The sequence below is a fragment of the Apiospora aurea genome, assembly GCF_038362705.1.
Source record: "Apiospora aurea strain CBS 24483 chromosome Unknown utg000002l_segment0_segment0, whole genome shotgun sequence".
NCBI classification, from domain to species: domain Eukaryota; kingdom Fungi; phylum Ascomycota; class Sordariomycetes; order Amphisphaeriales; family Apiosporaceae; genus Apiospora; species Apiospora aurea.
In genome coordinates this window covers 1,401,974-1,428,185 of record NW_027117389.1, presented here as the reverse complement: position 1 = coordinate 1,428,185, position 26,212 = coordinate 1,401,974, and the positions used below count along the sequence as shown (strand labels likewise).

The 26,212-nt window shown below is 51.8% G+C and overlaps 11 protein-coding genes across 11 annotated transcripts; 7 read left to right on the top strand and 4 right to left on the bottom strand.

Annotated features, from left to right (window-relative positions):
• Positions 1-226: 226 nt before the first annotated feature.
• Positions 227-1,369, top strand: PG986_002835 (uncharacterized protein; the record flags this gene model as incomplete). The annotated part of the gene is made up of 2 exons (XM_066839057.1): positions 227-686; positions 888-1,369. 2 exons carry the CDS (start codon positions 227-229, stop codon positions 1,367-1,369), a joined length of 942 nt encoding a protein of 313 aa, XP_066704121.1.
• Positions 1,301-5,075, bottom strand: PG986_002834 (uncharacterized protein; the record flags this gene model as incomplete). The annotated part of the gene is made up of 3 exons (XM_066839056.1): positions 1,301-1,305; positions 2,256-3,604; positions 4,006-5,075. The coding sequence occupies 3 exons, from the start codon at positions 5,073-5,075 to the stop codon at positions 1,301-1,303; spliced, it is 2,424 nt and encodes an 807-aa protein (XP_066704120.1).
• A 57-nt stretch (positions 5,076-5,132) lies between these two features.
• On the bottom strand, positions 5,133-5,878 carry PG986_002833 (glycoside hydrolase; the record flags this gene model as incomplete). Its single annotated transcript, XM_066839055.1, has 3 exons — positions 5,133-5,288; positions 5,352-5,515; positions 5,611-5,878. The coding sequence occupies 3 exons, from the start codon at positions 5,876-5,878 to the stop codon at positions 5,133-5,135; spliced, it is 588 nt and encodes a 195-aa protein (XP_066704119.1).
• A 6,559-nt stretch (positions 5,879-12,437) lies between these two features.
• Positions 12,438-14,801, top strand: PG986_002832 (LysM domain-containing protein; the record flags this gene model as incomplete). Its single annotated transcript, XM_066839054.1, has 9 exons — positions 12,438-12,506; positions 12,570-12,909; positions 12,982-13,388; positions 13,468-13,582; positions 13,684-13,883; positions 13,992-14,063; positions 14,138-14,277; positions 14,352-14,439; positions 14,517-14,801. The coding sequence occupies 9 exons, from the start codon at positions 12,438-12,440 to the stop codon at positions 14,799-14,801; spliced, it is 1,716 nt and encodes a 571-aa protein (XP_066704118.1).
• A 586-nt stretch (positions 14,802-15,387) lies between these two features.
• Positions 15,388-15,992, top strand: PG986_002831 (uncharacterized protein; the record flags this gene model as incomplete). Its single annotated transcript, XM_066839053.1, has 2 exons — positions 15,388-15,764; positions 15,785-15,992. The coding sequence occupies 2 exons, from the start codon at positions 15,388-15,390 to the stop codon at positions 15,990-15,992; spliced, it is 585 nt and encodes a 194-aa protein (XP_066704117.1).
• Positions 15,993-16,022: 30 nt separating this feature from the next.
• PG986_002830 (uncharacterized protein) lies at positions 16,023-16,442 on the top strand (the record flags this gene model as incomplete). Its single annotated transcript, XM_066839052.1, has 1 exon — positions 16,023-16,442. One exon carries the CDS (start codon positions 16,023-16,025, stop codon positions 16,440-16,442), a length of 420 nt encoding a protein of 139 aa, XP_066704116.1.
• Positions 16,443-16,775: 333 nt separating this feature from the next.
• Positions 16,776-18,133, bottom strand: PG986_002829 (uncharacterized protein; the record flags this gene model as incomplete). Its single annotated transcript, XM_066839051.1, has 5 exons — positions 16,776-16,837; positions 16,911-17,302; positions 17,398-17,570; positions 17,652-17,900; positions 17,948-18,133. The coding sequence occupies 5 exons, from the start codon at positions 18,131-18,133 to the stop codon at positions 16,776-16,778; spliced, it is 1,062 nt and encodes a 353-aa protein (XP_066704115.1).
• A 502-nt stretch (positions 18,134-18,635) lies between these two features.
• On the top strand, positions 18,636-19,144 carry PG986_002828 (uncharacterized protein; the record flags this gene model as incomplete). The annotated part of the gene is made up of 2 exons (XM_066839050.1): positions 18,636-18,663; positions 18,921-19,144. The coding sequence occupies 2 exons, from the start codon at positions 18,636-18,638 to the stop codon at positions 19,142-19,144; spliced, it is 252 nt and encodes an 83-aa protein (XP_066704114.1).
• A 1,185-nt stretch (positions 19,145-20,329) lies between these two features.
• PG986_002827 (uncharacterized protein) lies at positions 20,330-20,786 on the bottom strand (the record flags this gene model as incomplete). The annotated part of the gene is made up of 2 exons (XM_066839049.1): positions 20,330-20,522; positions 20,578-20,786. The coding sequence occupies 2 exons, from the start codon at positions 20,784-20,786 to the stop codon at positions 20,330-20,332; spliced, it is 402 nt and encodes a 133-aa protein (XP_066704113.1).
• An 889-nt stretch (positions 20,787-21,675) lies between these two features.
• Positions 21,676-22,467, top strand: PG986_002826 (chaperonin 10-like protein; the record flags this gene model as incomplete). Its single annotated transcript, XM_066839048.1, has 1 exon — positions 21,676-22,467. One exon carries the CDS (start codon positions 21,676-21,678, stop codon positions 22,465-22,467), a length of 792 nt encoding a protein of 263 aa, XP_066704112.1.
• Positions 22,468-23,456: 989 nt separating this feature from the next.
• PG986_002825 (uncharacterized protein) lies at positions 23,457-24,059 on the top strand (the record flags this gene model as incomplete). The annotated part of the gene is made up of 2 exons (XM_066839047.1): positions 23,457-23,858; positions 23,955-24,059. 2 exons carry the CDS (start codon positions 23,457-23,459, stop codon positions 24,057-24,059), a joined length of 507 nt encoding a protein of 168 aa, XP_066704111.1.
• Positions 24,060-26,212: the final 2,153 nt, after the last annotated feature.

Below are 26,212 nucleotides of genomic sequence, written 5' to 3'. Positions count from 1 at the left end.
AGAAGCCTACAAGCGCAGACATCTCCGCGTCACATCGCAGGGGTGCCTGTTGGTTCGATCCCCAACAAACAACACGCCCAAGGAATGCACGGCGTGGAATGCACTTTGAACCAAACACCGAGGTTCTAAGGTCTTCATGTCACTTGAAAAACTCCCTCCTTCCCACAGGACGTAGGCGATTTCAACTTGCTGCTTCTATGAACCGAGTCGGTATCCCCAAAGAGCGATGTACGGCCAAAACAAAGATGCGGGGGCTACACCCCCTATTGTCCATCAGCCAGTTAGACTGGCCGAGGAGAGCAAAACGAAAGACGCAAGCGATGAGACCGCATCGGAGCCGCCTTACTCGATCTTCACCCGCGGCGAGAAAATATGGATCAGCTCCCTGGCCTCCTTCGGCGCCATGTTCTCCACGCTCAGCAGCTACATCTACTTCCCCGCTCTGGTGCCCATGGCGAGCGACTTCGGAGTCTCTCTCACCCTCATCAACCTCACGGTGACCTCATACCTAGTGGTGGCCGGGATCGCACGGGCGTTCATGGGCGACCTTGCCGACCAAGGGGGTCGGAGGCTGGCCTATATGGTCATGTTCATTCTGTTCTTCGCGTCCAATATTGGCATCGCCTTACAGACGTCCTACGCCGGCCTCCTCGTTCTGCGTATGGTCCAGAGCGCTGGCTCATCTGGTACGATTTCTCATTCCTAAGCTTACTAATATCAGTCTGAGTTTCATCATAGGTACTTACGGCGCCTCATATGGGGTCTTGGCTGATATCACTACGGTTGGCGAAAGGGGGGTCGTATGTGGGAACGTTATTGATATTGTGCGTACTCACTTCACCATTCTATCAGAAAGGCCTGTTGATGACTGAGCAGCAGCAATGCAGCACCGAGCTTCGGACCTGTCGTAGCGGGCGTGCTTACCCAGAAGCTGGGCTGGAGGTGGATCTTCTGGTTCCTATCTATACTCACGGGGGTATACCTCCTAGTCATTATGATGTTTCTTCCAGAGACCCAACGAAAGATCGTGGGTAATGGCAGCACCAGAACTTCCGGCATTAGGCGAAGCCTTTTCGGGTTGGTAGTAAAAGACCGAACCCGAGACGAGGAAGAAAAAGGGGCCCGCAAGCGACAGTACCGTATTCCGAATCCATTTGTATGCATCAGATTACTGTGCAACAGGGCGAACTTCTCAATTATCTGCATCGGATCGATCACATACACCGTCAAAATGACCCTCCAGACGTCTTTGGCAGCCCAGTGCGTGGACTTATACCAACTGGACTACCTACAGGCCGGGTTAGTCTATATCCCTTCAGGGGTTGGGGGAGCTATGGGCTCTTACAGTACTGGTAATAAACCTGCCTAGCTACTTTGGCCAAACATCAGGATGTTGACAAGTGAACAGGAAAGATCCTGAATAGGAATATTACGAAATTCGTGGCAAAGCACGGGCTTGAAAACGGCCAGTACCAAAAGGGCAACGACATATCAGGATTCCCTATCGAGAAGGCCCGTTTGCAGGGGTTCCATCCGATGGTGGTCATTAGTGCGTTAGGGACAATGGCCTATGGGATAAGTCTGATGGAAGAGACAGTACGTCACGCTGCATCCTTCCTTCAACACCTAGATAAGCTTTGCACTGATTAGACTGACGACCTGCCATCAGCATATCTCAGTCCCCCTCATTATGCAGTTCTTGACGGGAGCTACAACCTCCTGCATCGTCACAGTAAGTCTTCTGTCTCGTACTAGTGCGCGTTGAAGGGGCTTGACTGATGCTGCTTTCGCCAAATTCAGATGTGCGGGACCCTACTGACCGACTTGAACCCAACGGCATCGGCTACCGTTCAGGCATCTTACAACCTGGTGAGGTGCATAGGCGCGGGTGTGGGCATTGCGATACAGCAACCACTGGACGATACGGTGGGTCTTGGCTGGTGCTTTGGCATCTACGCCATCGTTTTACTTTTCGAAATACCATTTGGCTATGTGCTGCTGAAGCATGGCCAGAGATGGAGGCAGCCAAGGCCTTAGAGTACCTACTAGCCGAACCGGGAAACATTAAATCATTGGATGATCCAAAAGGCTCGCCCATGGCCAAGTTGAAGGAAGCCTAGCTTGTTTAGGTCATGGCTTTCCCAGTAATATAACGAGATGTAGCGAGATTATATGTCTTTCATTCAATATATGACGTCGACAATGTGACGGTAGCAGCAATAAATACAAGAAGTTGTTAAAGAAAACAATTCGACGAGTCTCCAAACTCCAGGTCGTCATGGCTGTAATCTGAAGTGCCAGATAGGTATTGGCATTGGTCTGGAGGTCGGTAAGTGTGTTGGTCATGGCCGTGATGACGGTCGGCGAGTGGGTAAGCGCGGCCACAGGACTGGCCCAGTACAGGAGCTCCTCGCTGACGTACGTCCCGAACGTGTCGCGGATCCTGTCCGCCTGCCACGCGAAGTAGTCCGGCATGATCTGCTCCCAGGCGTCCTGGAAGTCGTAGGTGATGCCCTGGGTCGCGGCGTAGCGGGTGAGGTCGCCGACCATGGTCGCGATGTTGTTGAAGGTGGACGAGAAGGCCGTCACGACGAGGCTCTCGCCCCAGTAGTTGTGCATGTCGACGATGTCGAGCAGGATCCCGACCCGGTCCTGCGCGTTGTAGCCGTTCCAGTTGGACCGCGACACGAAGTCCAGCCCCGCCACCATGTACTCCTTGTACACGTTGAAGTCGGGGTCGCAGACCTGCAGGTTCTCGATGAAGCGGTTCTGCAGGCCGGCGTCGGCGGTGCGGCCCAGCAGGCCGGTGAAGAAGTCGTTGATGTTGCCGACCCAGGTGTGCGTGAACTGCAGGTTGGTGTAGGTGGCGCTCGGCCAGTTCTGCTGGAAGATGCCGTTGGCGCCGAAGACCTGGGCGAACGGGACGGCGCCGGCCCGGAGCGCGGTGCCCCCGGGCGTCTGCCCGGCCGCCACGTACTCGAGCGCGTTGCGGAACTCCTGCTTCTCCAGCACGTGCTCCGTCACCCAGTCCGTCGAGGGCGCCAGCGTGCTCAGGCCCGTCAGGCCCACCGCCGCGCAGAGGCCCTGCTGCGCCACCGTCCACGCCTTGCCCGTCGTCCGGATGATGCTCGACGCGCCCGGGTGCGTCTGCACCCAGGTGCTCGACTTCTGGCCCCGGGGGCCGCACAGCGCCATGGCGACTCGCTCCCGGGCGCCGCGTTTGGCCAGATCGCGGGTGCCGAGGAGCTCGGATGTCTCCATGTAGGCCAGCTCTTCGCTGGTCGCTCCTCTCGCGAGGAATACCATAGACGAGTTGGAAGAACCAACGTCCTGGTCTCGGCCGCGGAGGAGCCTGGTCGTGTCTGCGGTCCCGCATTGTCCGTCGAATTTGTGTTCCTCCTCGAAAACGTTGGGAAGGTTGCTCTCTGCCTCTGGGCCGCTCTCGAGCTGATCGAGGTGGCTGGGCCCGTAGCAGAGCTTGACGTCAGGCACTTCCGGCACGGGTGGCTTGTTTGGATCCGAACAGCAGAAGTAGGAGTAGGTGCCCGACCGGCAGCCCCAGCCGTCGGTGGCTACGGTCGTCTCCCCCGGGCTCGCAGCCGGTCTTGCATTCCGTCGAGAAGTCAAAGAAGAGGTTTCCAATGGGCCCGACGAGGAGCTTTTCCCATTGCACCCATGTGGTGCTTCCAGCCCGCCTAATACGGAGAGGTTGAGTCAGTATGTGGTGACGGAGGAGCCGAAAAGGGTTGGTAATTTGGTTTTGGGAAAACTCACCATTTGCAACCCGTCCAGGGAATGGGGTCTTCGCAACATAAACTTTTGAACCCTCCGTTGTAGGAGCAGCTTTGCTGGCCTCCTTGGCCCTGCTTTGCCTTGGTGAGCTCCTTGGGCTTGCTGCTGTCGTCGCCGCAGCCGTACGACTGGAACGAGAAGGCTCCCCCAAGCGGCCCGAACAGGGAGGGGACGAAAGACTTGAGGGTGCAGATGGGCGCGGCGCCGAACTACTTGCAGGCGTCGAGGACGTCGGTCGCGGCCGTCTTGGTGCAGCAGAGCGACTTGTGGCCGGTCCAGCAGCCGTCGGTGCTGGCCGAGACCTCGATCTCGGAGTCGCCGCACGCGTTGCTGGGCAGCATGCCGCAGAACTTGGGGCTGCCCTTCCACTTGCAAGTGGGCGGGTCCTTGGACGGGCAGCAGAAGTTGCGCTTGCCCTCGGTGCAGCCGAGCTCGATGCCGAGCGGGTTCTTGTTGCCCGACGACTCGGACACGGGGATCAGCCCGGACGGGCAGTTGGCCCCGCACTCGCCCCAGACGCACTGGCTCGGGTCGTTCTTGCGCGTCGCCGCCAGCGCCGACACCGACAGGTCCGTCTTGCCCGCCGCCTTGGCCAGGGCCCGGATCGCCGTGCCCTGGTTGTCGTCGGTCGACGCGGCCCAGACCATGACGCCGCCGAGGCACAGCTCGTTGGCAAAGTCCATCTTGGCCTGCAGCGTCTCGTCGTCGTCGTACGAGACCCACTGGTTCGTGTCCCACGTCACCATCTTGACCCCGGCCTTCTCGTCGTGCACCACGTCCGCGCCCGCGTCGACGATCTCCTTGATCTCGGAGAACATCAGGCTGCCGGCCGACGCCGAGCACTTGCCCGGGTTGCCGCCCGCCGAGAAGCCGCAGCCGGGCGTCTCGCAGGCGGGGTCCGACAGGGTGAAGCTGCGGCCGTAGAAACCCATGCCCATGACCACCTTCTTGGGGTCGATGTCGTTGCGCCAGAGCAGGTCCATGGCCAGGTCGACCTCGGACAGGTTGGTGTGCGAGTTGATGTACGGCCCCAAGTACGGGTTCGTCCCGTCCCAGGTTCCGTGCAGGTCGTAGCTCATGATGTTGAACCAGTCCAGGATAGGCTCCATGTTCTTGATGTCGAAGTGCTGCAGGTACCAGAACGAGGCCGGCAGGGTGATGGTGAGACCCCGGTTCCCCAGCATGCCGCGGAGGTTCTTGAGGAAGGTCACGTAATTATCAAAATCCTCCGGCCGCCCAGAACGCTCTTCGGCCACACTAGCGCGGCGCGTACGAATTAGCATCAACACTGAACCATGACGCAACAGCAGGAAAGGTTGATTCATAACTCACGGGTATTCCTAGTCGATGTCGACGCCGTCGAAACCATACTTGTCCATGAAGGACAAAAGGGACTCAAAGAAAGCGTCCTGGTGGGACTGCGATGCCGCCAGCTCGGAGAATGTCCGCGCTGTGGGCTGATCAGGGTCGTTCATGCTCCATCCTCCAATGGCAATCTGTCGACAGCAGCTGTTAGCCATCAGGGCCGTCGGGTATGCGCATTGGCTACGGGTTCTTACCCAAACTTCAAGCCCGGGGTTGTAGTCCTTCAGGCCCGTGAGACGTGGCATGTATCTCTCATCGGAATCTTGCATATTGGCGATCTTGTAAGTGGTAGTGTCAATGAAGGCAAAAGCGTAGTTCAGATGGGTGTATGCCCCGGACAAAAAATCCTCTGGGTTGACTGCAGCAAATCAAAAGGTCAGTAGTGTACGAAGCCAAAGCATTTCTGCTTCCTCTTGGGGGATGTTTCTGGCTGGAATCACCAAGGTCACTTACGTCCTTTGCAGCCCTTGCTGGTTGACCAGCCTTCGTAGTACCCGATCACTTTGCTGGCGGCGCTGGCGGCGCCCTTGCAGCTCGGCTTCTTGACCCTCTTGTCGCCACAGAAGTCCTCGGTCGTCCCACAGAAGCCGAACTCGGAACAGCACACGTTAAGCGGGCACTTCCCCCGGGTGCTCCATTGGGAGCCCCATCCCGGGTCGCACTCGCTCTTTGCGTCACAGCCGGACGTACAGTTCGCGGGGGCGCAGTATGAAGGGCCCATGCTGCATACCTGTTTAGATGTTGAGTAAGGCTCCCGCATGGTAAGGAAGAAGAACGGGCAGACGACTCACATTGTTCTTGCCGCAGCATCCCAGCTTGCAAGGCCTCTCTGGAGAACAGGAATAGTCTTGCTGTCTCTCCACCAAGTAAATCAAGCCGGCCGCTACCAGCAGGAAGCAGAGGCAGTGATACAGCAGTCTGCTCGGTCCTGCCATGTTGCTTCTTGTCTACTGAGCTAAGCAACGAAGTATAGGTATAGAGTCGAAATTCCCACGATTCGCTCAGGGGACACGCTCGACTTTCATTATATTCCGACAGGACCAACAGACCGAGTTACTATTCCTTAATAGGCTGATACATTTTGCCCCATCTCACGGGATCTGCCGCACATGACGGCCGAGACTTGACTTCCCACCACGCGAGTCGCAGAAAACAAACCCGCTTGGGTGCGCCTATACATCAGTGTATATCAGCAGGTGCACCGATCAGGGTATAGGTCCGTCCAATAGTACGCCCGAGTGGGGGTGTGCCTGACATAAGTTGCATGCTGATTGGCGAGTTTATTCCTTGGCTCTACTGTAGATGGTATACCATAAGCTGACCGCATATACCCCGGCAAGTTAAGGACGTGTTTGCATTTCGCTAGCCAGCTTAATTTTTTGCCGCGTACGTTTTTTTAAAGGGGCTAGAAGTATATGTTCGGTGACGGCCCTTTTTTTATATATTAACCGAAAATTTAGTAGTATATTTATTTTATGGGAAGGCTAGTAAGGCAGGAAAGGGAAAAGATCGATAACTCGGTCGAACCATCGAATAATCGAAAACAAACTTTATTATTTAAATCTACGAGGTCGAATTGACCTAGCCGAACCTTTATCGAGGGGACGCAGCCAAGGCGCTACGGTATGGATGATCCGATGGATGATCCGATGGTTGTTGACACCGGTCGCGCCGGACTCGCGCAGAGCCAGCACCACCCGCGAAGTAACGTTACGGTGTACAATTAAGGACCTTAAACGCCTTAAACGCGTCCTAGCAGCGAAAATAGCTCGAAAAGAGGTATCGAAGAAGGATTAAAGTATTTAGAGAAACTAATCGCTAATTTAGTAGCCCTTAACAGTAGGCGTAAAGAGATTTTTTAAGTAATTAGGGAATTTCGTATCGAAGCGACCGAATTACGACCGTACCTCGACGACGACGATAACGCGCTAATAACCCGCGGGAAATTGTGAAAAATAATTAAAAAAGCTATCGCTTAAGCTACGCAGGATCTTAAAGCTATATAAACTAAGTCTTAGGCTTAAGTTATATCTACGCCGCGTAGTAGTAATCCTATTACCTAGCAACCGAAAATTATCGTCCCAGCCCGCCGAAACCGCGAAATAGTAATTAAAAGCGTAAATTAATTTAACGATATTTAAAAAAGAAGGCTAATAAATATCGTATAAAGCGTTAATATAGTAATCGGGCATAACGAAGCTATCGTAATAAAGAAACTATTTAGCAGCGATATCGTCCTTACCTTTAAAAACGAGGCGAAAAAATATATAGAAAATAATAGATAGGTTTTAAACGTTTTCGGGATTAATGCGCAGCTTACTTACAAAAAACTCGCAGTTATCGCGAAAAGGGTCCCAGCGAAAAAGCTACGGGATACCCACGACGAAGCCGCGTTATTACGTAATTTACTCGTAAATAAATATAACCCGAAAAAGATCTCGAAATATAAACGTAGCTTGCCGAAAAATCCCGAAATACGCTACGCCTCCCTTATTTTATATGCGAGCTCCGTTTAAACTACGAAGGATTTGTGCGACAACGGCTTAATATAGGATTCCGAGATTTTCGACTGCGAACCGTATAACGCCAGCCTCCGCATCTAATAGTGTTACCACTACTACGGCTACGGCCACGTAGCTAAGTATTATCGAAAACAGCAGCGATATAGCTACTGTTTTATAGTAATACACCTTAAGGGAGACTAAGAATGCTCCCAAAGAGGACTACGAGGTAGGAAACGTTGTATTAATTACGGCAGGGAATATACGACGTGAAATCGCGGCTACCCCGTAACGATTTAGTAGAGAAAACGCGTAAGAAAAGCTTATGCCCACCGGCTTCGCTAGTTCGAAGTCCGTAGTACCGGCGACAGCTCGGTAAGAATAGGGCGTTTATTACTATCGACAACGCTCTCTATTAGCGATAAAAAAGGTATATAATAATTTCGCGGAAAAAAGGCCGCCCGCGATTCGATTCGATAACGAACAGCCAAGGCAAAAAGACACGCTCGTAAAGCCGGCGCGGCACCGTCGCTCCCCTATTAACGTAAAACACTATTATAATCTTATAATTATAAGCTTACGAATAGTATATTAAAACGTCGCAGTATTAAAAGTAATAACGGTACTTACCTTAATTAATTAAAAGGAGTATAATATATTAACACTATAAAAAATATAAACGAACCCCCGTATACAAACCGCGTACTACCTAGAAACAGTTAGGTATCGAGTAATTTACGGCGAGGGCCGAGCGGCTATTTATATATATAAACGCCTCAATATCGCTAAACTAAAAACTAAAGCAGGCCCCGATTAGGCTGCCGTTACGATACCGAGGGAAAAAAGTAGCCGCTTTATTATATAATTTATATATTCGCTAATTTAAAAAACTTTTTGATAGCGAAGCCCCTTAAGCGATTTCGATACGACTTCGTACCCCGAGCGATACTTACTCGTCGGAGACTTTAATATATACTATCCGCTTTAGAACGTATATAGCAGGAAATCGTACGAAGCAAACAACTTTTTTGCCTTTACGGACTAATAAAACTTAAAGCTAGCTACGCTATATAAAAAAAATTACGAAACGACGCCACGGACAAAGAGATTTCACGTTAAACCTAGCTTGGATAACACGAGGAACGATAATTTTATATAAAAAAACCCTAGCTTAAAAAGTTTTAATTATAGGGCATAGGTCGTTCGCGTTAAATTAAAAGCTAACTCGTTACGAGGTAATAAAACGAAAGCAAAGGGATAAAACTAAACGATATTAAATAAAGGGCTAGTACGGGCGGAAACCGGAGCACGTTTAATCGATATCGCCGAGTTAATAAGCCCGGAAAAGCTGAATTAAACTATCGATAACTTTATAAGCGACCTACGAAAAATTATTGACATAGCAGCCCTAAAAAAAACCCCCTATACTAGTAAAAGTACGCCCTGGTGGTCACCGAAGGTCTAAAAAGCGTAAACTATAACGAAACAACGATACCGAGCTTATTTCGCGGTACCCTCGCAATATACTTAAAACCAATACACCGAGTCGAAAACGGACCTAGAGAGAATCGTTCAAATAGCGAAAACGAAAAGCTGGCGCTACGTAATCGCCGCTGCCTCCCACGATTCTAAGACACTTTGATCGCTCGAACGATGGGCCCGACTACGGAGCTAAACGCCATTACAAACAGCGGGAATCCTAGAATTACGACGTAGCGAAGGAGCTGCTAACGAAGCGCGAAGCCACGACGAAAAAGCTACGCTTTTTTCGGAAAGGTTTTTCCCTAACCCAAAAGCCGACCTTACAGACTTAAATACCGTACCGAACCACGCCCCTAGCTTTACCCCTGTCGAGGCAGAGATAACGGCTAAGGAGATAAGAGATATTATTAAGTAAACGGGACCCTGGAAAGCTCTAGGGGAAAACTTTTTACCTCCTGGTTTCCTTAAAGCGTATGGGGAACCCCTTTTCCGAACGTTAACCGGCTTAGCGACAGCGAGCTTCCGGCTTGCCTACTTCCCCAAACGTTTCCGTACGGCAAAAGTTATCGTAATCCTAAAGCCAAATAAAACAGCAACCGAAAAGTAGACACCTAGTAAATAAAAACCTATTTTATTACTTAGTACGGTCGGGAAGGTAATAAAAATAATTATAAACCGGCGAATTACCGGAATAGCCGAGGAGTACTCGCTTTTATTTAAAGGCTAAATAGGGAACCGAACGCAGCGGTCTACCGAGCTAGCTATTCGACTAGTTACCGACGTCGTCCGTACAACGTGGCAATAAAAGGGCGTCGCTTCCCTCCTTTAACTTAATATTAAAGGCGCTTTCGATATAATTAACCATAAAAAACTAATTGCTACACTCCGCGAGAAAAGACTGCCGAATTAGGTTTACCGATAGGTCGAGAGCTTTATTACGAACAGATCGGTTTACCTTTATTTCGACGGTAAGTCGTTAAGAAGAATCTAGCTCCGCGCTAGTGTTCCGCAAAGCTCCCCGCTATTACCGATCCTCTTTATTCTCTATATCGCTACACTATACGAGGAGCTAAAAACGCACGAACAGCTTATTATCGTTAGATTCGCGGATGATACGAATCTTATTACCGTAGGGCCAGACCACGTTACGAATTACCGAAACCTAGAAAGAGCCTAGGAGACTTATAGCCGCTGGGCACGCACGAAAAGGATAGAGTTCGAACCTAAAAAGAGCGAGCTTATCTATTTTATTAAAGCGCGAAAAGCTTATACGCTATAAATACGCCTCGAAAACGCTACTATAACGCCGGTAACTTCTACGAGATTCCTCGGCGTTTAGCTCTATCGGAAGCTATAATAAAAGGACCATATCTTAAAAATTAAAGCGAAAATAGCAACTTAAATATTAACTCTCACTAGGCTCGCAGCGTTAGCTTAGGGATGTTCGGTACGAAGGGCAAAGGAGCTTTATACGAAAGTAATACGTAGCGTACTCGCGTACGGAGCGTCGGCTTAGCATAAAATAGGCGATACCGAAAAAAGGCCAGCCTTTAGCCTTATAATAGTCCAAAACTCCTATCTCCGGACCGTAATAAGGGCATATAAAGCGACCCCCTAATACTACTTAAAAACTAAAGCGGCAGTTCCCCCCCTTAACCTCTATTTAAATACGAGGGCAGCTAGCTTCGAAATACGCACAGAAACTACCGGGAAGCTATAATTTCTACGCGGCGCCTATATAAAAGCGGCAGAGATCATTAATAAAAAACGTAGCGCAAGGAGAAAGAGACAAAAAAAACCCTAAAAGGCTACTAGCGAAGCCCCCACGACTCTATAGCCAAGCGACGCTCAACTAACGTTAGCCAAACAATAGCTAAATAATTAAACAGTCGAATAAACGCTCAAAGAGAAATGGGAACAAAGATAGTTCTATACCGTCACTCCGACGCGAAGCCGCCGCGAACTAGCTATAGAATCGCCGCTAAACTAGGAAGCGTGCCGTCGTTACGACGATATATTTAAGCACGAAGTATCGGTTTTAATATAAGTACGCATTAAAAAAATAGGGCTTAAATCGTTCCTATTCACTTATCGGGTTTTAGACGTCCCGACGCCGCTATATAACTACGGTAAAGAACGGGAGACAGCCGAATACCTAATCCTATACTGCAAAGACTTCGAGGGAAGACAAGAGCAGCTAACAAAACAGTTAACACTTAGTCCGCTGCGAACTCGTCGCGATCTAGCGGCGCTTACTGTAAAAAAAGATACGGCGAAAGTTATCACAAAATGGCTTCTACAGACCGGTCGACTGCCGCTGTATAAATTGGCAATAGAGATTGGGGGACCACCCGAACCTAAATAATCTCTCTTTAAGCCCTAAAGCAAGGGTCACTAGGCTGGTGGGTGAGAACCAGCATGGTAACGTCGAGCACGTGAGGTAGATTTTACGATATTGGCAGCGTGTATTTTTAGTCCAGCTTCGGCACGGTTTATTACACGAGGAACTAGGTAGATGTACCGAAGGCCTTCGGCATACGGCGTACTATTAATAATAATATAATATTATTCGCGCTTAATCCTCGAACCGACGTGCGTTAAAATTAATAAATATAATATTGCTTACCCTTAGCCTTTAACGTACGCTCGATTTCCCGAAACGTTATTTCTTATTTCGAATAAAATTCGAATAAGCCGGCTGGTAAAATATAAACACGTCCTATATTAAGTGTTGAGGCGGCGCTCATGTAAGACGAAAGCAGGTACGGCTGATAAGCGCATCACCCGACGGTATACAGAGACTAGTGCGGTACCATCTGATCAGTGTGAGTCTCACGGTTGGTGCCGATCACATTACTGAACTTCCTATTTCGTCTGCATCTAGGTCGAATTAGAACACCACATGGAGGTCTATGGACCCTTGATGAAGATTTCGACTTGAAAAAAAAAAGCAGACAATGCTGACTGTATCTTACGACCGTGAGATGAACCAGCGTAGTATATCCCAATATCCCGTATTAACTGCCGCTTCTGGTCTGAGCACCGGCAAGGTTGCATAGTGGCAAGATCCGATGACCAGGCTTGGCCATTTGCGCTGAACAGTCGACAGAGAGCAGCGAAAAGATCCGGTCATATCTGCATCTTTGGTTCCATCGCACACTCGGCTCTTTGGTTCGACCTGGTTGACCACTCCTAGACTTTGAAGCCTGGATCAGTGAAATATCTTCATGCTGTAAAGGCTGCTCAATATCTCGCAGCCTCAGCCGACCTACAACAGAAGGGCCATTGCGATTTACAATGGAGATTCTTTGGTTCTTAAGCGTGCTCGGCATGCTCCTGCCGCAGACGCTGGGAGCCGACCCAAGCGTGAGTTCGATAGTCCTACCGCTATCATACCGAGTGCAGACTTGCTAACGAGATGACCCTCAGTTCTTCTTCTTCATCAACCAGACAGACACCCTCTTTGACGGTGTGTCGGCGCAGTGCAATACGGCACTGTCATCTCCAATTCCGGAATGCCCTCAGGAGCTGCTGACCCTGTTGGGCGGCAGCCAGTTCTACACGGTCCAGAACGAGACCATGATGGACATCCTGTGCCGGAAGGAGTGCCCGCCCGCCTTTGAGACTTACCGCGCCAACGTGGAAGAGGCCTGCGCCAATGACCCCCAGCCAAGGGCCGGGTATCCTTCCACGTACTGGGTAGACGCTGTTTCGTCCGTCCAAGCGCAGATGTGTCTCAAGGACTCTGCCTCTGGCGAATACTGCACAGGTTGGTTAACACAGCATGCCTAGGGTCCTTGGTGCCGGTGTGTTATCCTCAAAGCTGACAATCCGCCCGCAGAATTTCTGGAGAAGACTCTGGGGGACGCCAGCGACCCGGCCGAGCTGCTCGGGGGCTACACCACGGAGCAGCTGTGCTCCGAGTGCATCGTGAACCTCTTCCGGCACCAGCAGTCGACCGCCTACTCCAACTACGACGCCGAGATGGCGCGGGCTTGGGCCGAGATCCAGGGCCGCTGCGGCCTCGACTACCCGACGGCCACGCCGACGCTCAAGACCAACGTGACGAGCCTGGGCAACTACGCGCCCCCGGGCTACGCCACGGCCACGTGCGTCGGGGGCCGGACCTACGAGGTCGCCGGCGGCGATAACTGCGTCGCCATCTCCAAGGCCAACCATGTGTCCACCGGCGCGCTGATCACGATGAACAGCCTCCGCCTGGACTGCACGAATCTGCAGCTCGGACAGGTACGTCGTTCTTTTTAACCATATCTGATGCATGCCTCTCTCGTGTTCGGGGTCGTCTCTAACGCAGAACTGCCAACAGAAACTCTGCCTGCCCGCAGCCTGCGATGACTACGTCGTCAAGAGCGGCGACACCTGCGTTGGAATCGCGAAGCAGTTCTCCGTCCCGTTCCATCAGCTTACCACTTGGAACCCGAGTACGTCCCTACCCCGTCCCCGTGCACACACTGACAGAGATGGTTCTACGATACTGGCAGCTTTAGTTCAGAGCTGACAAAGATATCGTAAACCGCAACAGCAATCAACCCGCACTGCACCAACCTCCTCATCGACCAGAACCTCTGCATCGGGCCTCCCGGTGGGGAGGCCACGTTCACGACCGTGCCCGGCGCCACGGCTACGCAGACGGCCATCTACACCACCGCTACGGCGGCGAGGCCGAGTCCCGTGGCGGAGGGCACCACGACCAGGTGCGGGAAGTACTACCTTGTGCAGCCGGTAAGTGGCACCTGATTTCCGCCATGTCGCCCCAGGCATAGACCGTTAGCAACTGGGAGAGGTCTTGGAATGGCTCCACTGCTGACATGCGAGGATGAATGTGTTTAGGGAGACTATTGCGAGATCGTAGCGCTGAACCAGACGGTTCCTCTCAACTGGTTCCTCGGCATGAACCCGCAAGTGAGTACCAGTCAATCATTTCCCGTTGGATCTCGAGGAGCAAAGGTTTCTTACCAAGCCGGATGACGCTACAGATTGACGACGCGTGCGGTAACCTTCTCTCGGGCTTCAACTACTGCGTGCAGCCGACGAGCGACTGGAACACGACCGAAACGTCCGAGCCCGTTCCGGCCCCGACGTCTACGCCTCCCGGCACTATCAGTGAATGCTACGAGTAAGTGCATTCTCCAAGGCCTCATCGGTGCATGCCTCGCATACCTAGGCCTGGATTCTAACTCGTCGTCTCAGATGGTATGTCATCCAATCGGGAGACTACTGTGGAAAGGTCCAAGACCAATTCGGCATCACCTTCGCGCAGTTCCAAACATGGAACCCGGTACGTCGATTTTTCATTTTCCCTCCACCAAAGTGAAGTTCGAGAGCTAATATATGACCCTCCCCCGCGTCTGGCAGGCTCTGGAGGACGACTGCTCCAACCTTCTGCTCGACGTCGCGTACTGCGTGAACGGGGGCGCCATAGCCAGTGGCGCGTTCGCCGCCCGCCCGACCCCGGCGCCCAGCAGCAGCGACGACGACGATACGCGCGCTTCGTCGCCGGCTCCGTTGCGACCCCGAGGCCCGGTCCAGACGCGGGCGCCTGCTGCGGACGACGGGCTGGGTGGCGTGCCGGTGGGATGGCCTGGGGTGAACTCGCCTAGGCTGCGAGCACAGATGGGACTGGGATCACCTCGAAAGTAAGAAGACGGAAAGTCAGCAGTGCCTGTATATACTCTTTATTGCTTTCATTCTTGTAATGGGCCGTTCGACGGCTTTGCCTTGCTTGAGCGGACTACATGCAATTGGCCCTGGCCTATTCAGTGCCTTCAATGCAAGCCATCGTAAAATCCAGCGACACCGTCAATTGCAGCTTAATGACACAGGTGGACCAACTGTTTTTCTCACTGAATACTCTTCTTCTTCTTCTTTTTTGTTTCTTTTTTTCTCTCTATTTTGCTTTTTCTCCTTGATGCGTGACCGTTTGATCTCTGTGGAGGATCTCGATGACATCTGGACGTTTAATGGCAGCCGTCAGCACTAACACCATCAAGGCCTGGACTGCCTGGAGTCGCTGTAGGTTTGCTGCATGTCTCCCCCTGCAGGAGAAAAAAGGCACCCGCTTACGCTGTGCATACCAAGCGCTGGAAGATGCCGTATCACTAAAATGCCTCCCTAAATGAGCCACCTCCCCGGAGACTTTAGGTACTAAAACCCGTTGACACCACCGCACTCACTCATCAATCCCGCCTTCGTCTGCACACTACCTACAAACCCACCCCGCCTCGCAATGTCAAACCCGTCCAGCCTATTCACCTCCTACACCGACGCCGCAAGCACCTACTGGCCGCCCGGCTGGAACTTCCAGCGCTATGCCCACGCCACGCCCGCGGACAACGCCGCGCTGTCGGACGAGGAGCGCGCCAAGATGCAGGCCGGCTTCCGCGCAGCGCTCGGCGAGGACGGCGTCATGGAGATGGCCCGCGTCGTGTGGCAGGAGCAGCTGCGCCGCATGAAAGTCGAGAAAGAGTCTTCTTCTTCTTCTTCTTCTGCCGCCACCGCCGCCGCCGCCATGTCGTCGCAGCAGAAGCAACAGCGGCCTCCGCTACCTCCCCCGACTGGCTCAAGACTCGGCGCAAACGGGCGGGCGGCGGCGCCTGGGGCTTCGTGGCGTTCTGTGCTTCCAGAGCCGCCGCCGCCATGTCCCAGTCGGACTTAGCTGAGTTCCGCGCACGCGCACGCGAGATGGCCGAGATCCCGATGCGGGCGGCGCTGGAGGAGGAAGGGCAGTCGGCCGGCGAGATCGCAGCGGCGCGACGCTCGTTCGAGATCCGCTGGGTCGAGGTGGACGACGACGACGACGAATTTGCTAAGGGCAAGGGAAAAGGAGACTGAGTGGAGAAGGCGCGCGCCCGTTATTGCGCCATGCGCGAGTCTGGCGACGTCCCGTTCCTGCTGGTCGCGGCCGTGGAGACGGAGCAGGGGATTGTCGAGGACAGAGACGACGAAGAAGGAAAAGAAGAAACCAACGTTGGTGGTGGGGAAAGGAGTTGGTTCAAGCCCGTGTTCAAAGCGGCCGCCGAGGTGCTGGTGGACGAGCTCTGGTGGGTCGTCGCGGAGCAGATGACGACGCTGGGCCGGATGACGAGGTTCGTTCGGGGCGCGACGGTGGATGGGGAGCATGTCACGACGACGGAAGAAGAGAGGCAAGGAGCGGGAGGAGAGGCGGTCGATGTTGGTGGTGGACGGGCCGACGAGCCGGGCCATGACAACGACGGACTGGATGACATATGGTGGACAGTTCACATGCCGCCGCGTCAGATGAGGAAGAGGCGGAGGGTATGAGCGAGATATGAATAATGAGTCCGACGAGCTAGCCCAAAATACGTTTCTCTTCGAGGTACTTCGTCCGGTTGGTGCCGGGGATGGGGATCTAGTAATCAAGAGAAGTTGGGACCTGGACGGTTCGGGGCACCAGGTGTGCATGTACTATATCGAGAAGCAAAAGGAGCGACTCTAATAACTGGGTAAACCGGGGCGGTTTATCTTATTGTATTCAATTGGAATTCTACTGAAAGGGGGCCGTATGAAGGTCGCCTGTCTCAGGGAGTACTACGACACCAACGACAATCCACGTTCCTGTATGATCGACAGCGCGAAGATGTCCCCGCTAGATATCTAGTAGACAACCTTGCCGGACGCATCAGTGACTTTCATGCCGCCAGGCAACTCATCAAGCCCTGTACATCGAATGTCAGTAAGTGCTTGCACATAAGTTTGGTCAAGGGTGGGGGCAGAGGATCATTAACTCACAACCATCAATATTCTCATCCACGGTCGTCTTGACCGTGCACTTGTTCCCCTGCTGAAGCGACTGGGACCCCAGCCCGTTGCACTTGTCGTTCTGGCAGTTCTGGTCCATGGCGCGCTGCAGCGCGTCGCCCTTCCACCCGAAGACGTAGTCGCCGTGGGTGCCGTAGCCGGTCGCGTCGCCGTAGCTCCAGACGAACGGCTGCGACCCGTCGGCGGGCCAGTCGGCCGCGTTGTTGAACTGGGACGTGTCCCAGATGACCTCGTAGAAGAGCTGCGGGATCTTGACGGGATGGGTCGAAGGGCAGGGCCCGCTGCTCTCGAAGGTGCCGCTGGTCGGGTAGGCGACGTGGCTCGCGTGGTCGGGGCTGTCGAGGTTGACGCCGTCCCAGCAGCTGTTATGGGGGGCAAAGGAGCCAGCGCATTGGTTAGCAAGAGTCCGATTTATGATAGCGGATGCGGAAGGGGGTCAGTAGCTGGGAACACATACGTGGGGAATCGGATGTTGGCCATGATGCCGGCGGGGCATGGCTTCGGCGGCAGGTTCTTGGTCTCGCCCGTTCGCGTCATGGAGTTTTGCAGGCAGGTGTAGGTCAACTGTCGGTACTTTGCCGCGCCCGCGGCGGTGCGCTCCATGGGATCCCCGACAATCATGCGGAAGCCCTGTTCACGTTCGAGTTCAGCATGCCAGCCACTTCGCTAAGTGATACCAAAAGGTGGTTGATTAATGGGAAGTTCTCTTACCGGCTTGAACGCCGTCACCTTGCCTCTACCGTTTATGGTAGGCGTGTAGTAGACCGTCATACCGCCATTCGCTTGCTCGAAGAAGACGTTGCCCTTCTGGGGGACTCGGTGGTAGGTGCCGTTGCGGGCGCGGAAGAAGAGCACCGCCGTCCAGTAGTTGGAGAAGTCGTCGGCAAACTGGCATGTCGTGCACGTCGCCGTCCCGGGGATGTCGAGCTTGGCGGGATCCATGCTCGCGTTGAAGGCATTCTATATTTCATTGAGGTCAGGGACGATGTGGTCGAATAGTCATATACTATGGCTTCATGGAACTTACGCCACCGACGATCTGGTGAAGATGGGGGGGATCCCACCACTCCGGGGTTCACCAGGGGGTCGAGGCGCTCGACCACGAGCTGGGAACAGGAGAAACGAAGCAGAGCCTGGGCACCGGGCAGGGCTGACAGCAGCCCTGCGGCAACTTGAGTACCGTGAAATCGCATTTTCTCTTTACTGGATGCTGTGCCCGGTGGGAAGAAAGAAAAAAGAACCCGTATTTTGGGAACGCTGATCTTCTGTGACTGGCGTCGATCAGACAGCATCAAGCTCTCCCATGGGTCTATAAATACCCTCCGCTGGGTAAGGGGAACAGACTCGCAACATCTCACATTACACACCAGCGTCGCAAACAGGTATTTCAGCTACGTGGATGCAACCGATAGCGTTGCATCCTAAGGGTCCACCTGGCGGTTATATTCGGATGCATAACCCCATTGTCGTATGTTGGGTGCTGATCTCAAAATGCGCACAGCCAATAGGGTAATTAGGATCCTGGTGTCGGAACATTTCTGTTTATTTCGTGCAGACTGCACACCGGAGTGTCAGGACCGAGGACCTGGATGTAGCAAATCAAGGGGCTCCTTCTCATGCCACCATGCACAACCAACCTGTGTGAAGACATAGTCACCTAGGATATTAATATAGATATGTTTCCTATTCGAGAAAATGGGGGCGTCGGTCGACCTTGATCCTAGTGCGTGCCCAGCAGATTGTGCATTGCGGCATCTGTCTCGGATGCCGGCAGCTTGAGGTGGAAGTAAATAAGCAGCTATATCGCAGTATCACTCACATTCGCTCTCCTAATCGACCAGCCAACCATTAATTGTGGTCTCTTCAGTTATCTAATACTTTTTCACATAATTTGATCACTTGTTACTCGTTTCACCGTCAGCAGAAATTTTCCTTTATTCACACTCTTAAAAACCCCAGAGCAGAAGTTGCGATGAATAGTTTCGCGAGCCCCCGATTACTTCCACCCCTATTTGTGGACGCACAAGGAGGAGGACACGCGCGTCACCGCGCACCTCTCGGGCGTGCTCCGGGATATCAAGGACGAGGCGCTACAGCGCGGCGTATTTACTGACTATGTGTACATGAACTACGCCAGCGAGTATCAGGATGTCATCAGTCGCTACGGAATCGCCAACAAGGACAAGCTCAAGAAATTGCCATGAAGTACGACCCCACCCAGGTATTCCAGAAGATGCAGCCTAGTTACTTCCAGTGAGACCGCGCGCCTACTCCTGGTACGGCATACTATAATATCTGAGTGGTGGAACTGGTCATATACTGGGCTCCGAGCTGGTTTCACCCGGACAATTCAACAACAATTCATAAGACGCTGTAGCAAGTGTTTCTCCAACATACGACCATATCCTGCTGAATACTAGGGATCCCGTCCGCTCTCCCATATATAAGCAGCAGAGAGCCGAATTAGTACTAGGGTCGGTGACGACCTGGGAATCCTCGGTGTTGTATGTTTTGCTTTTCTTTATATTTTTGTTAGTTTTCTTTCCCTTTCTCAGATGTCTCCCACAATAGGTTAATGTCCGGCTGTAATTGAGAAGTCGTTGATTATTGCCAGGTTGTGGAGCCTGATGGGCTCAGTCGATGTGGCCCACTGGCAGATAGGGCAAGAAAAGCTCTCCGATATGTCAATTTAAATGGGGTTTAATCCCTCATTGAAGAGAGGAAGTTCAAGTGTCAGCTTGGTGTATGTGTGTGTGTGCGTGTGTGCGTGTAACCATGAGTGTAGATGCGAGGTAGATTGACCTGCCCTGGTTTGATTTGGACAAGAAGTACTCTGATCGGCAACAAACAGAAATCTGACTTGGCTTGTAGCATGCAATACCTGCACTGCAGTTGTAGGTAGTTGCTGTGGCGGCGCACTTGTGTCCCTGCGATGTTCCGATCAGGACGAGCAAAACGATTATAGCCGAAAGGAGAATAAGCAGGTCAAGGTCTCAGACAGGAATAATATTTGACTTTGAGGCACTAGAGTAAGCGCTCTTATTAAACCAGAGTGGGATCTGGCGAATCAAGTCATCACGGATCTGACTTTTGTTACGACTCAACTTTTGGGACAAGGACTTTCCTGTACCTTGTTACGTCCTGATGAGAACCATTCGTGGAAAGAAGAAAAGAAAACCGAAAGCCCAGACCATATGGGCAATTTACTTGTATGTATCTCCTTGGGAAAAGTTTCAAGCTTCCAACAATCTAGTAACCTTTTAACGCCTCCAGCACAAACCCTGACAGGTCACCCACAATCTTCAAGGTTTGGCTTGAGCAATTATTCAAAGTAATAACTATGCTACTTTAACGCCCTTCACCTTGGATGTTCAGGCTGCTCTGGGCATCTAGCTGACGCCATGCTCAGGCGCTCCGCCAGCAGGGCCCCAGACGGATCTCTCGACCAACCACTCCAACTTCCCGCTCTCCTTGTCTACCTTGGCAAACATGAAGCTCTCAAAGTCGGTAGCTGCGCCTTCGACCTTAATAGTTCCCGCCATGCGAGCCGCCAGCTGATCACCATCGCGGAGAAACTCGTGCCTTTCGAAAGACATGAGAACAAGCAGGGAAGAAACATGGCAGGGCGGCGACTCACACAACAGGCTTGTATTCGCTGATCTTGCCGCGCGACACGGCGATGCCTTTGACATAGTCGTCGTAGGCTATACGCTGGCCGTTCATGACTTGGTAAAAGGTCGGCAGGGTGGTGTCTTCGACGTATTGAGCGGTATCCTCGGGCCGGCCGGTGAGACTCCACTCCATGGCCCGTTGGAAGCCTTCGCGCGTGGATGTGTATTCGGACATCGTATCAGATTCAGTTTCGTCAGAAGGACGTACCGAAAACGAAGAGCTCAAGAAGCAGAGGCAATAGATGACAAACAGAAATGTTCTCAATTCTTCCAGTCGGAGGAACTGGGGAAAGTCAGCTAGGTGGTGACTACGTCACATCTGTAGGGATGTGGCTAGTCAGCACTAGGCCAAACGGCGCGAGACGAAGAACCAACCCCACGAACTGATTGGATAGCAAAGTGGGATGTACTCATGTAAGGGGTCAAAAGGTTACCTATGAGGACAGGAAGTAATTCAATGAGATGCTTGTTTCAGTACACTGGTATTGTGGTGGATGATAAGATAGGGGCTATAGGGACTCACAAAATACGAAACGGAGAGAACTTCACAACTGTCCACTGACCAGTTCTATCGTCGAATCAAACCTAACAGCTTCGAAGCCAGTGACACTCACGGGTGTAGCCCCTTTTCGGGAGCCCTATGTCCCGAAAGCCGGTAACGCGGTGACCAATGAATGGCATGCAGTGGCAAAGTTAATTACTATGTATAACAACTGAAATATACTAGAAGACCTATAATGTGAAGTCGCTGGAGTTGCTCATAACGGCTGTCAACTTGCTCGTCTACTTGTCTAAGTTCCTCGGCGTAAATACGTGCAAACTCCGAGACGCAAACTCCGTGGCTGGCTACCAAATGCGCATACACCATAACCAGTAAGCGAAGAACTTGGATTAATCTGCCAGTTATGAGGTTTATATTCCGCAGAGCATAAATAGGCAGTTCAGGTGCACTTATTTTGTCCTTTGGTATGATAGGCCCTCACCAAACTTCATCACCAATCCGTATTATAATAACACACTTCTCACGCACACCAAGTCTTCGTCTTATTGCTTTTCAAGCAAAAATGGTTGCTGTTAACAGCGTCCTCTGGCAAGATGAAGTCGGGGTCCCTGGCGTTATCCGCGAGAGGGCGCTCCCCACGGCCAACGAACTTGGTAACCGCAGCGTCTTGGTCAAGGTCCACGCCTGGGCCATGAACCCCTGCGACAGCATGCTCCAGACGACGGCCCTCCCTTTCGTGAAGTATCCCGTCATCCTGGGTCAGGACGTCGCGGGCACGGTCGAAGCCGTCGCCCCGGGCTCTGCGGCGGCCTCCAAGTTTAGCGTCGGTGACCGCGTCTTCGGATTCACCGCCAACAACGGCTTCCAGGACTACGTGCCCCTCGACTATACTCTGATGGCCAAGATCCCGTCCGAGGACATCCCGTACCGCGATGCCGTCGTCTTCGGCCTCTGCATTACCACGAGCTCCTTCTCCCTCTTCGGCAAGGACTATCTGCACCTCGAATACCCCAAGCTGAGCGCGCCCAAGACGGGCAAGTCGGTCCTCGTCTGGGGCGGCAGCTCGGGCGCTGGCAGCAATGCTATCCAGACGGCTACCGGGGCGGGCTACGATGTGATCACTACCTGCTCGCCGCGCAACTTCGATTACGTCAAGGGTCTCGGCGCGGTCAAGGCATTTGACTATAACAGCCCGACCGTCGTCCAAGACGTCGCCGCCGAGCTCGACAAGGGCGATTGCGCGGGCATCTACATGGCGGCCGGAAGCAACGCCATGGCGTGCCAAGTCTCGGCCGCGTCGAAGCAAAAGGTAAGTAACCACGTCCTTCCCTCTTCGCGCTCACCTACGGTGTGATATAGAGCAACTAAAGCATCCTGGTCAGCTCTTCGTTGCCTCGTCGAACCCAATCGCGCCAGCAGATACCCCTGAGGGCGTCGAGAGGCGAAGTTCACTTTCGGCGCCGGTATTGGTCCCGAGGCCTTTGCGGAGACGCTGCCTGCCACTTTTGGGGGTACCTGCCCGAGGCATTGAGGAAGGGGGTGTACAAGATCGCTCCCCCGCCAGAGGTTGTGAGCAGGAAAGGTCTGGATGGTGTTCAGGAGGCCTTGGATATCATGAAAAGCAGGGTATCGGCAGTGAAGCTGGTCGTTGAACGCAATTGGGGGTTTTCTTCTCCTCTTGGTGACTTGCATGCACTTCTGCAATAGATACTTCAGCATGAAGCCAGCAGTAAGCAAGATGCATGCCGGGCGTTGGTATGCTGGAGGACCCATGGCTAGCTTGTGTTTCATCGAATTGATTGATGGGCCTGTTAAGCGCTCCGATTCGCCAGGATCCTAGCGCTTTATGTGGCAAATGTCCAATCAGGTGCGGCGTGGCAGTGCAGCCCGTGGCTTATGCGACCCCTTTTCTGGGGCAAAAACAGGGCCCCCCTGTTGGCGGCCCGTTTCTTCGCCCTATTAGCTAGTTGGAAACACCACAAGCTGTCCATACAGCATGAATAGCCGGGTTCCAAGAGAAACGCGGCCGTTGTAGGTTGCAGCCGGCCTATCTTGGCGTGCTTAATACATGCCATTGGCCGGACCATCACACGGTTCAGGAACCAGTGAGACCTTTGCATCGTCCTGCGTGTTGGTTGTTGGCAGTTGGGATGCAGGAGGAGATAAAATGCCAAGACCCATTCAAGTCTATATTAAAACACACATAGCCGCCCATCAATGTCAATCCGGGGGAGAGGGTTTGTCGCAGGTTCATCCCGACCCGACCTTCCTTACACGCAACCCAGCCCACCCCATTCACTCATTTCGCGTGTGTCCTGTCGCACGACCCTCTCACAATACACCATGAGGTCTTCATTCATCACCGCCATCGCAGCCAGTCTGCTGATGAGCCTCTCACCGGCTCTGGCCCTTCCAAGTCCGCAGCCGGGCCGGGGTCTTCTTGCCAGCCGGAATGCGAGCCCGGAGCCGCTCGACCTCGGCAAAGTGGGCGATGCGTTCAAGGACGGCTGGGGCAAGGTCGAAGACGGCTTTGACAAGGCCGGCGATTGGTTCAAGGGCCTGCCCCAGGAGATCAAGGACCTCAACGACACAGTCGGCGACGACATCAAGAAGGCCGCCAAGGACGCCTGGACGCTTGATGTACACGGCTGCCTCATCGTGCAGTGCGCCACCGCCCTGGCACCCACGGCGCTGACCTGCGTCGTGAGCTCGATCGACGGGAACCCCATGACTTGTATTGGTGCGGTAAGTTTAGCCCACGCTATCATCCTAATTCCCCCAAATCGATAATAGCATATCTCGTTTCTGGTTCGGCTGACTGACTGGATGATTGAAATACAGCTCACTTCTCTGGCCGTGAAGGCGCCACAGGTCTGCGACACATGTCGGGATGCGGTGACGAAGGATATTGGGCTCAAGAGCATGGGCTCTACATGTAGTAGGTAGTCATGAGCTCGGCAGTTAGGCTATAGCGATAGCAAAGTTGATACCCCGGAACATTCGTCGACATGATGATTTACACCAATATATACGACTCCAACCAAAAATGGCCGTGAACCCCTGATGCAAATGGGCACCACCAACGCAATGACAGACATGTGGGCAGTGGCTAATCGGACCATCTTGCCGGCAAAAGGTGATATATCAAAAGGGGCGCTCTTTTCTCATACATTTTTACTGCAATATACCCGCTTGCAGGATGAGTAAGATACTGAAGGAGACAGCCAGCCACTGTTGCACTTTGTTTTCGTACGGCATAATGTGATGTGGCGGTAGAAGTAATGTTCTATGCACTTCAACCGCTACTTTCTTCGTCCAGAAATATCACGGTCAAGCCGTTGTGCCTCATCCATGTCTGGTAGTTGTGGTTGTGTATGGCGTGGGTTGCAGTATCTCTAGTGAACAACGATCAATACCAGATCAACAGCAGCATGCCGGGTCGCTGTTGGGCTTTTCGTTGCCTGGTTGTCTTGCAGCGGCTGCAGCCCGCAACCACAGCACGCTTAAGTCCTCTCGATTCTCCGGGTACCTTAGTATTACTGGAATTGAGTTAACCAACGATGAAAGATCAGGTTGGGGTTGATTCACCGGGCGTTTGGAAGAGCGATGTTGCCAGGTAGACTTGAGTCGCCTCACCCACTGAACTCCGCCAATTCGATCCGGGGCGCTGCTTAGTGGACCTGCACTCCGAGCCTGGGGTGCCGCGGCACCAGTGAAATCAATAATTACAGAACTATCTGGCTACACTGAGTCGGATTAGACACCTAGGAAGCATTTCGGGTCACTTTCTACGACCATATCAGGAAATGTAATAAATTATAAGCGTATCCTTAGGTCCTGGCCCTCGTTTAAGTATATATAGTCAGTCATTGGCGCCCTTTAAGATGCAACCCCTATCGGCTGCCCCCCCTCAAATGACCCCTCCAGATTTCAAATGATTTTAGAGCCCTTGAGCAATAATAACAGTATATAAAGGGGTTAAATCTTACTCGTTTATTAATTAAAGTAGATTAATCTCTTCCTCTTTTTTTCCTCTTTTTACCACCATTAATATAACTAAAAAAGCTCGCATTACCTAAGCGGTCTAGGCTATATTAGCCGGCGGAAGCATTAATTATGCGATTAAAAACTATAACATTAATAGGGGCACCCTTCGCAACCGACTCAGGGGTTAATATTTAAAAAAAAAAAGCAGGATAAAACTCGGTAGTTATTCACCCCTACGGAAGAGACTTTTTTAATTAAATAGGCCCTTTTTTAAGCTAGCCTAGGCTACGCACCTACGCATTAACTCTTTTATATATATACTTAACGTATCCTTTTTATAAAAAGGGTCGATTACTTTATCGGTAAGCGATAAGTGCACCGTTTTTTAAAACGTTATCCGACCTTTAAGACTATACGTACTAAAGCGATAAATTTCCGGCGCCTCGTATACATATTAAACGGGGCCGTGCGAGGGTTTTTTAATCGGCTTAATATTACTATTATCGTAAGTATACCCCCTCGATTTAAATTTAACGCCGATAAAATAAGAATTACGATAACGATAAGAAAAGGTATTATAGTAATCGGCCCTGCCGCCTATTAAAGTCTAATACGAAACGACTCGGCTAATCGTGAGTAAATAATTATTTTAAAATATATTAATATTATTAATAATATCCTACCGCCTTTAATTATATTTAAAAACTAATCGGTTTAATAATAATAGTTCCTTTAAAAAAAATAAAGTTAATTATAAATATAAAGACTAAGCTTTTAAAACGTTATTAAAAGGATAAATTTTTAATCTTATAGCCTTAAAATAGCTAAGAAAAATCTTTATCCCTTTAATTAAACCTAATAATTTTAACTAATAAAGGCTTTTAATTTTAAATGAATATAAAAGTTATATCGATAATAACTTTATATTAACGGCGTTAAAGGCTAAAGTATAGCTCCTTTACTTATTATTACATAGCTTTTATATACTTTAACCCTTAAATATTAACTGTTTTAAGGTCTTAAAAAAAAGGTTTCGAAGGGAGCTTAACTTAGTATACGCCGTTACTAATAACAGCTACGTTAAAAAAAGGGACTTCTTTTAAGCTTAGGCT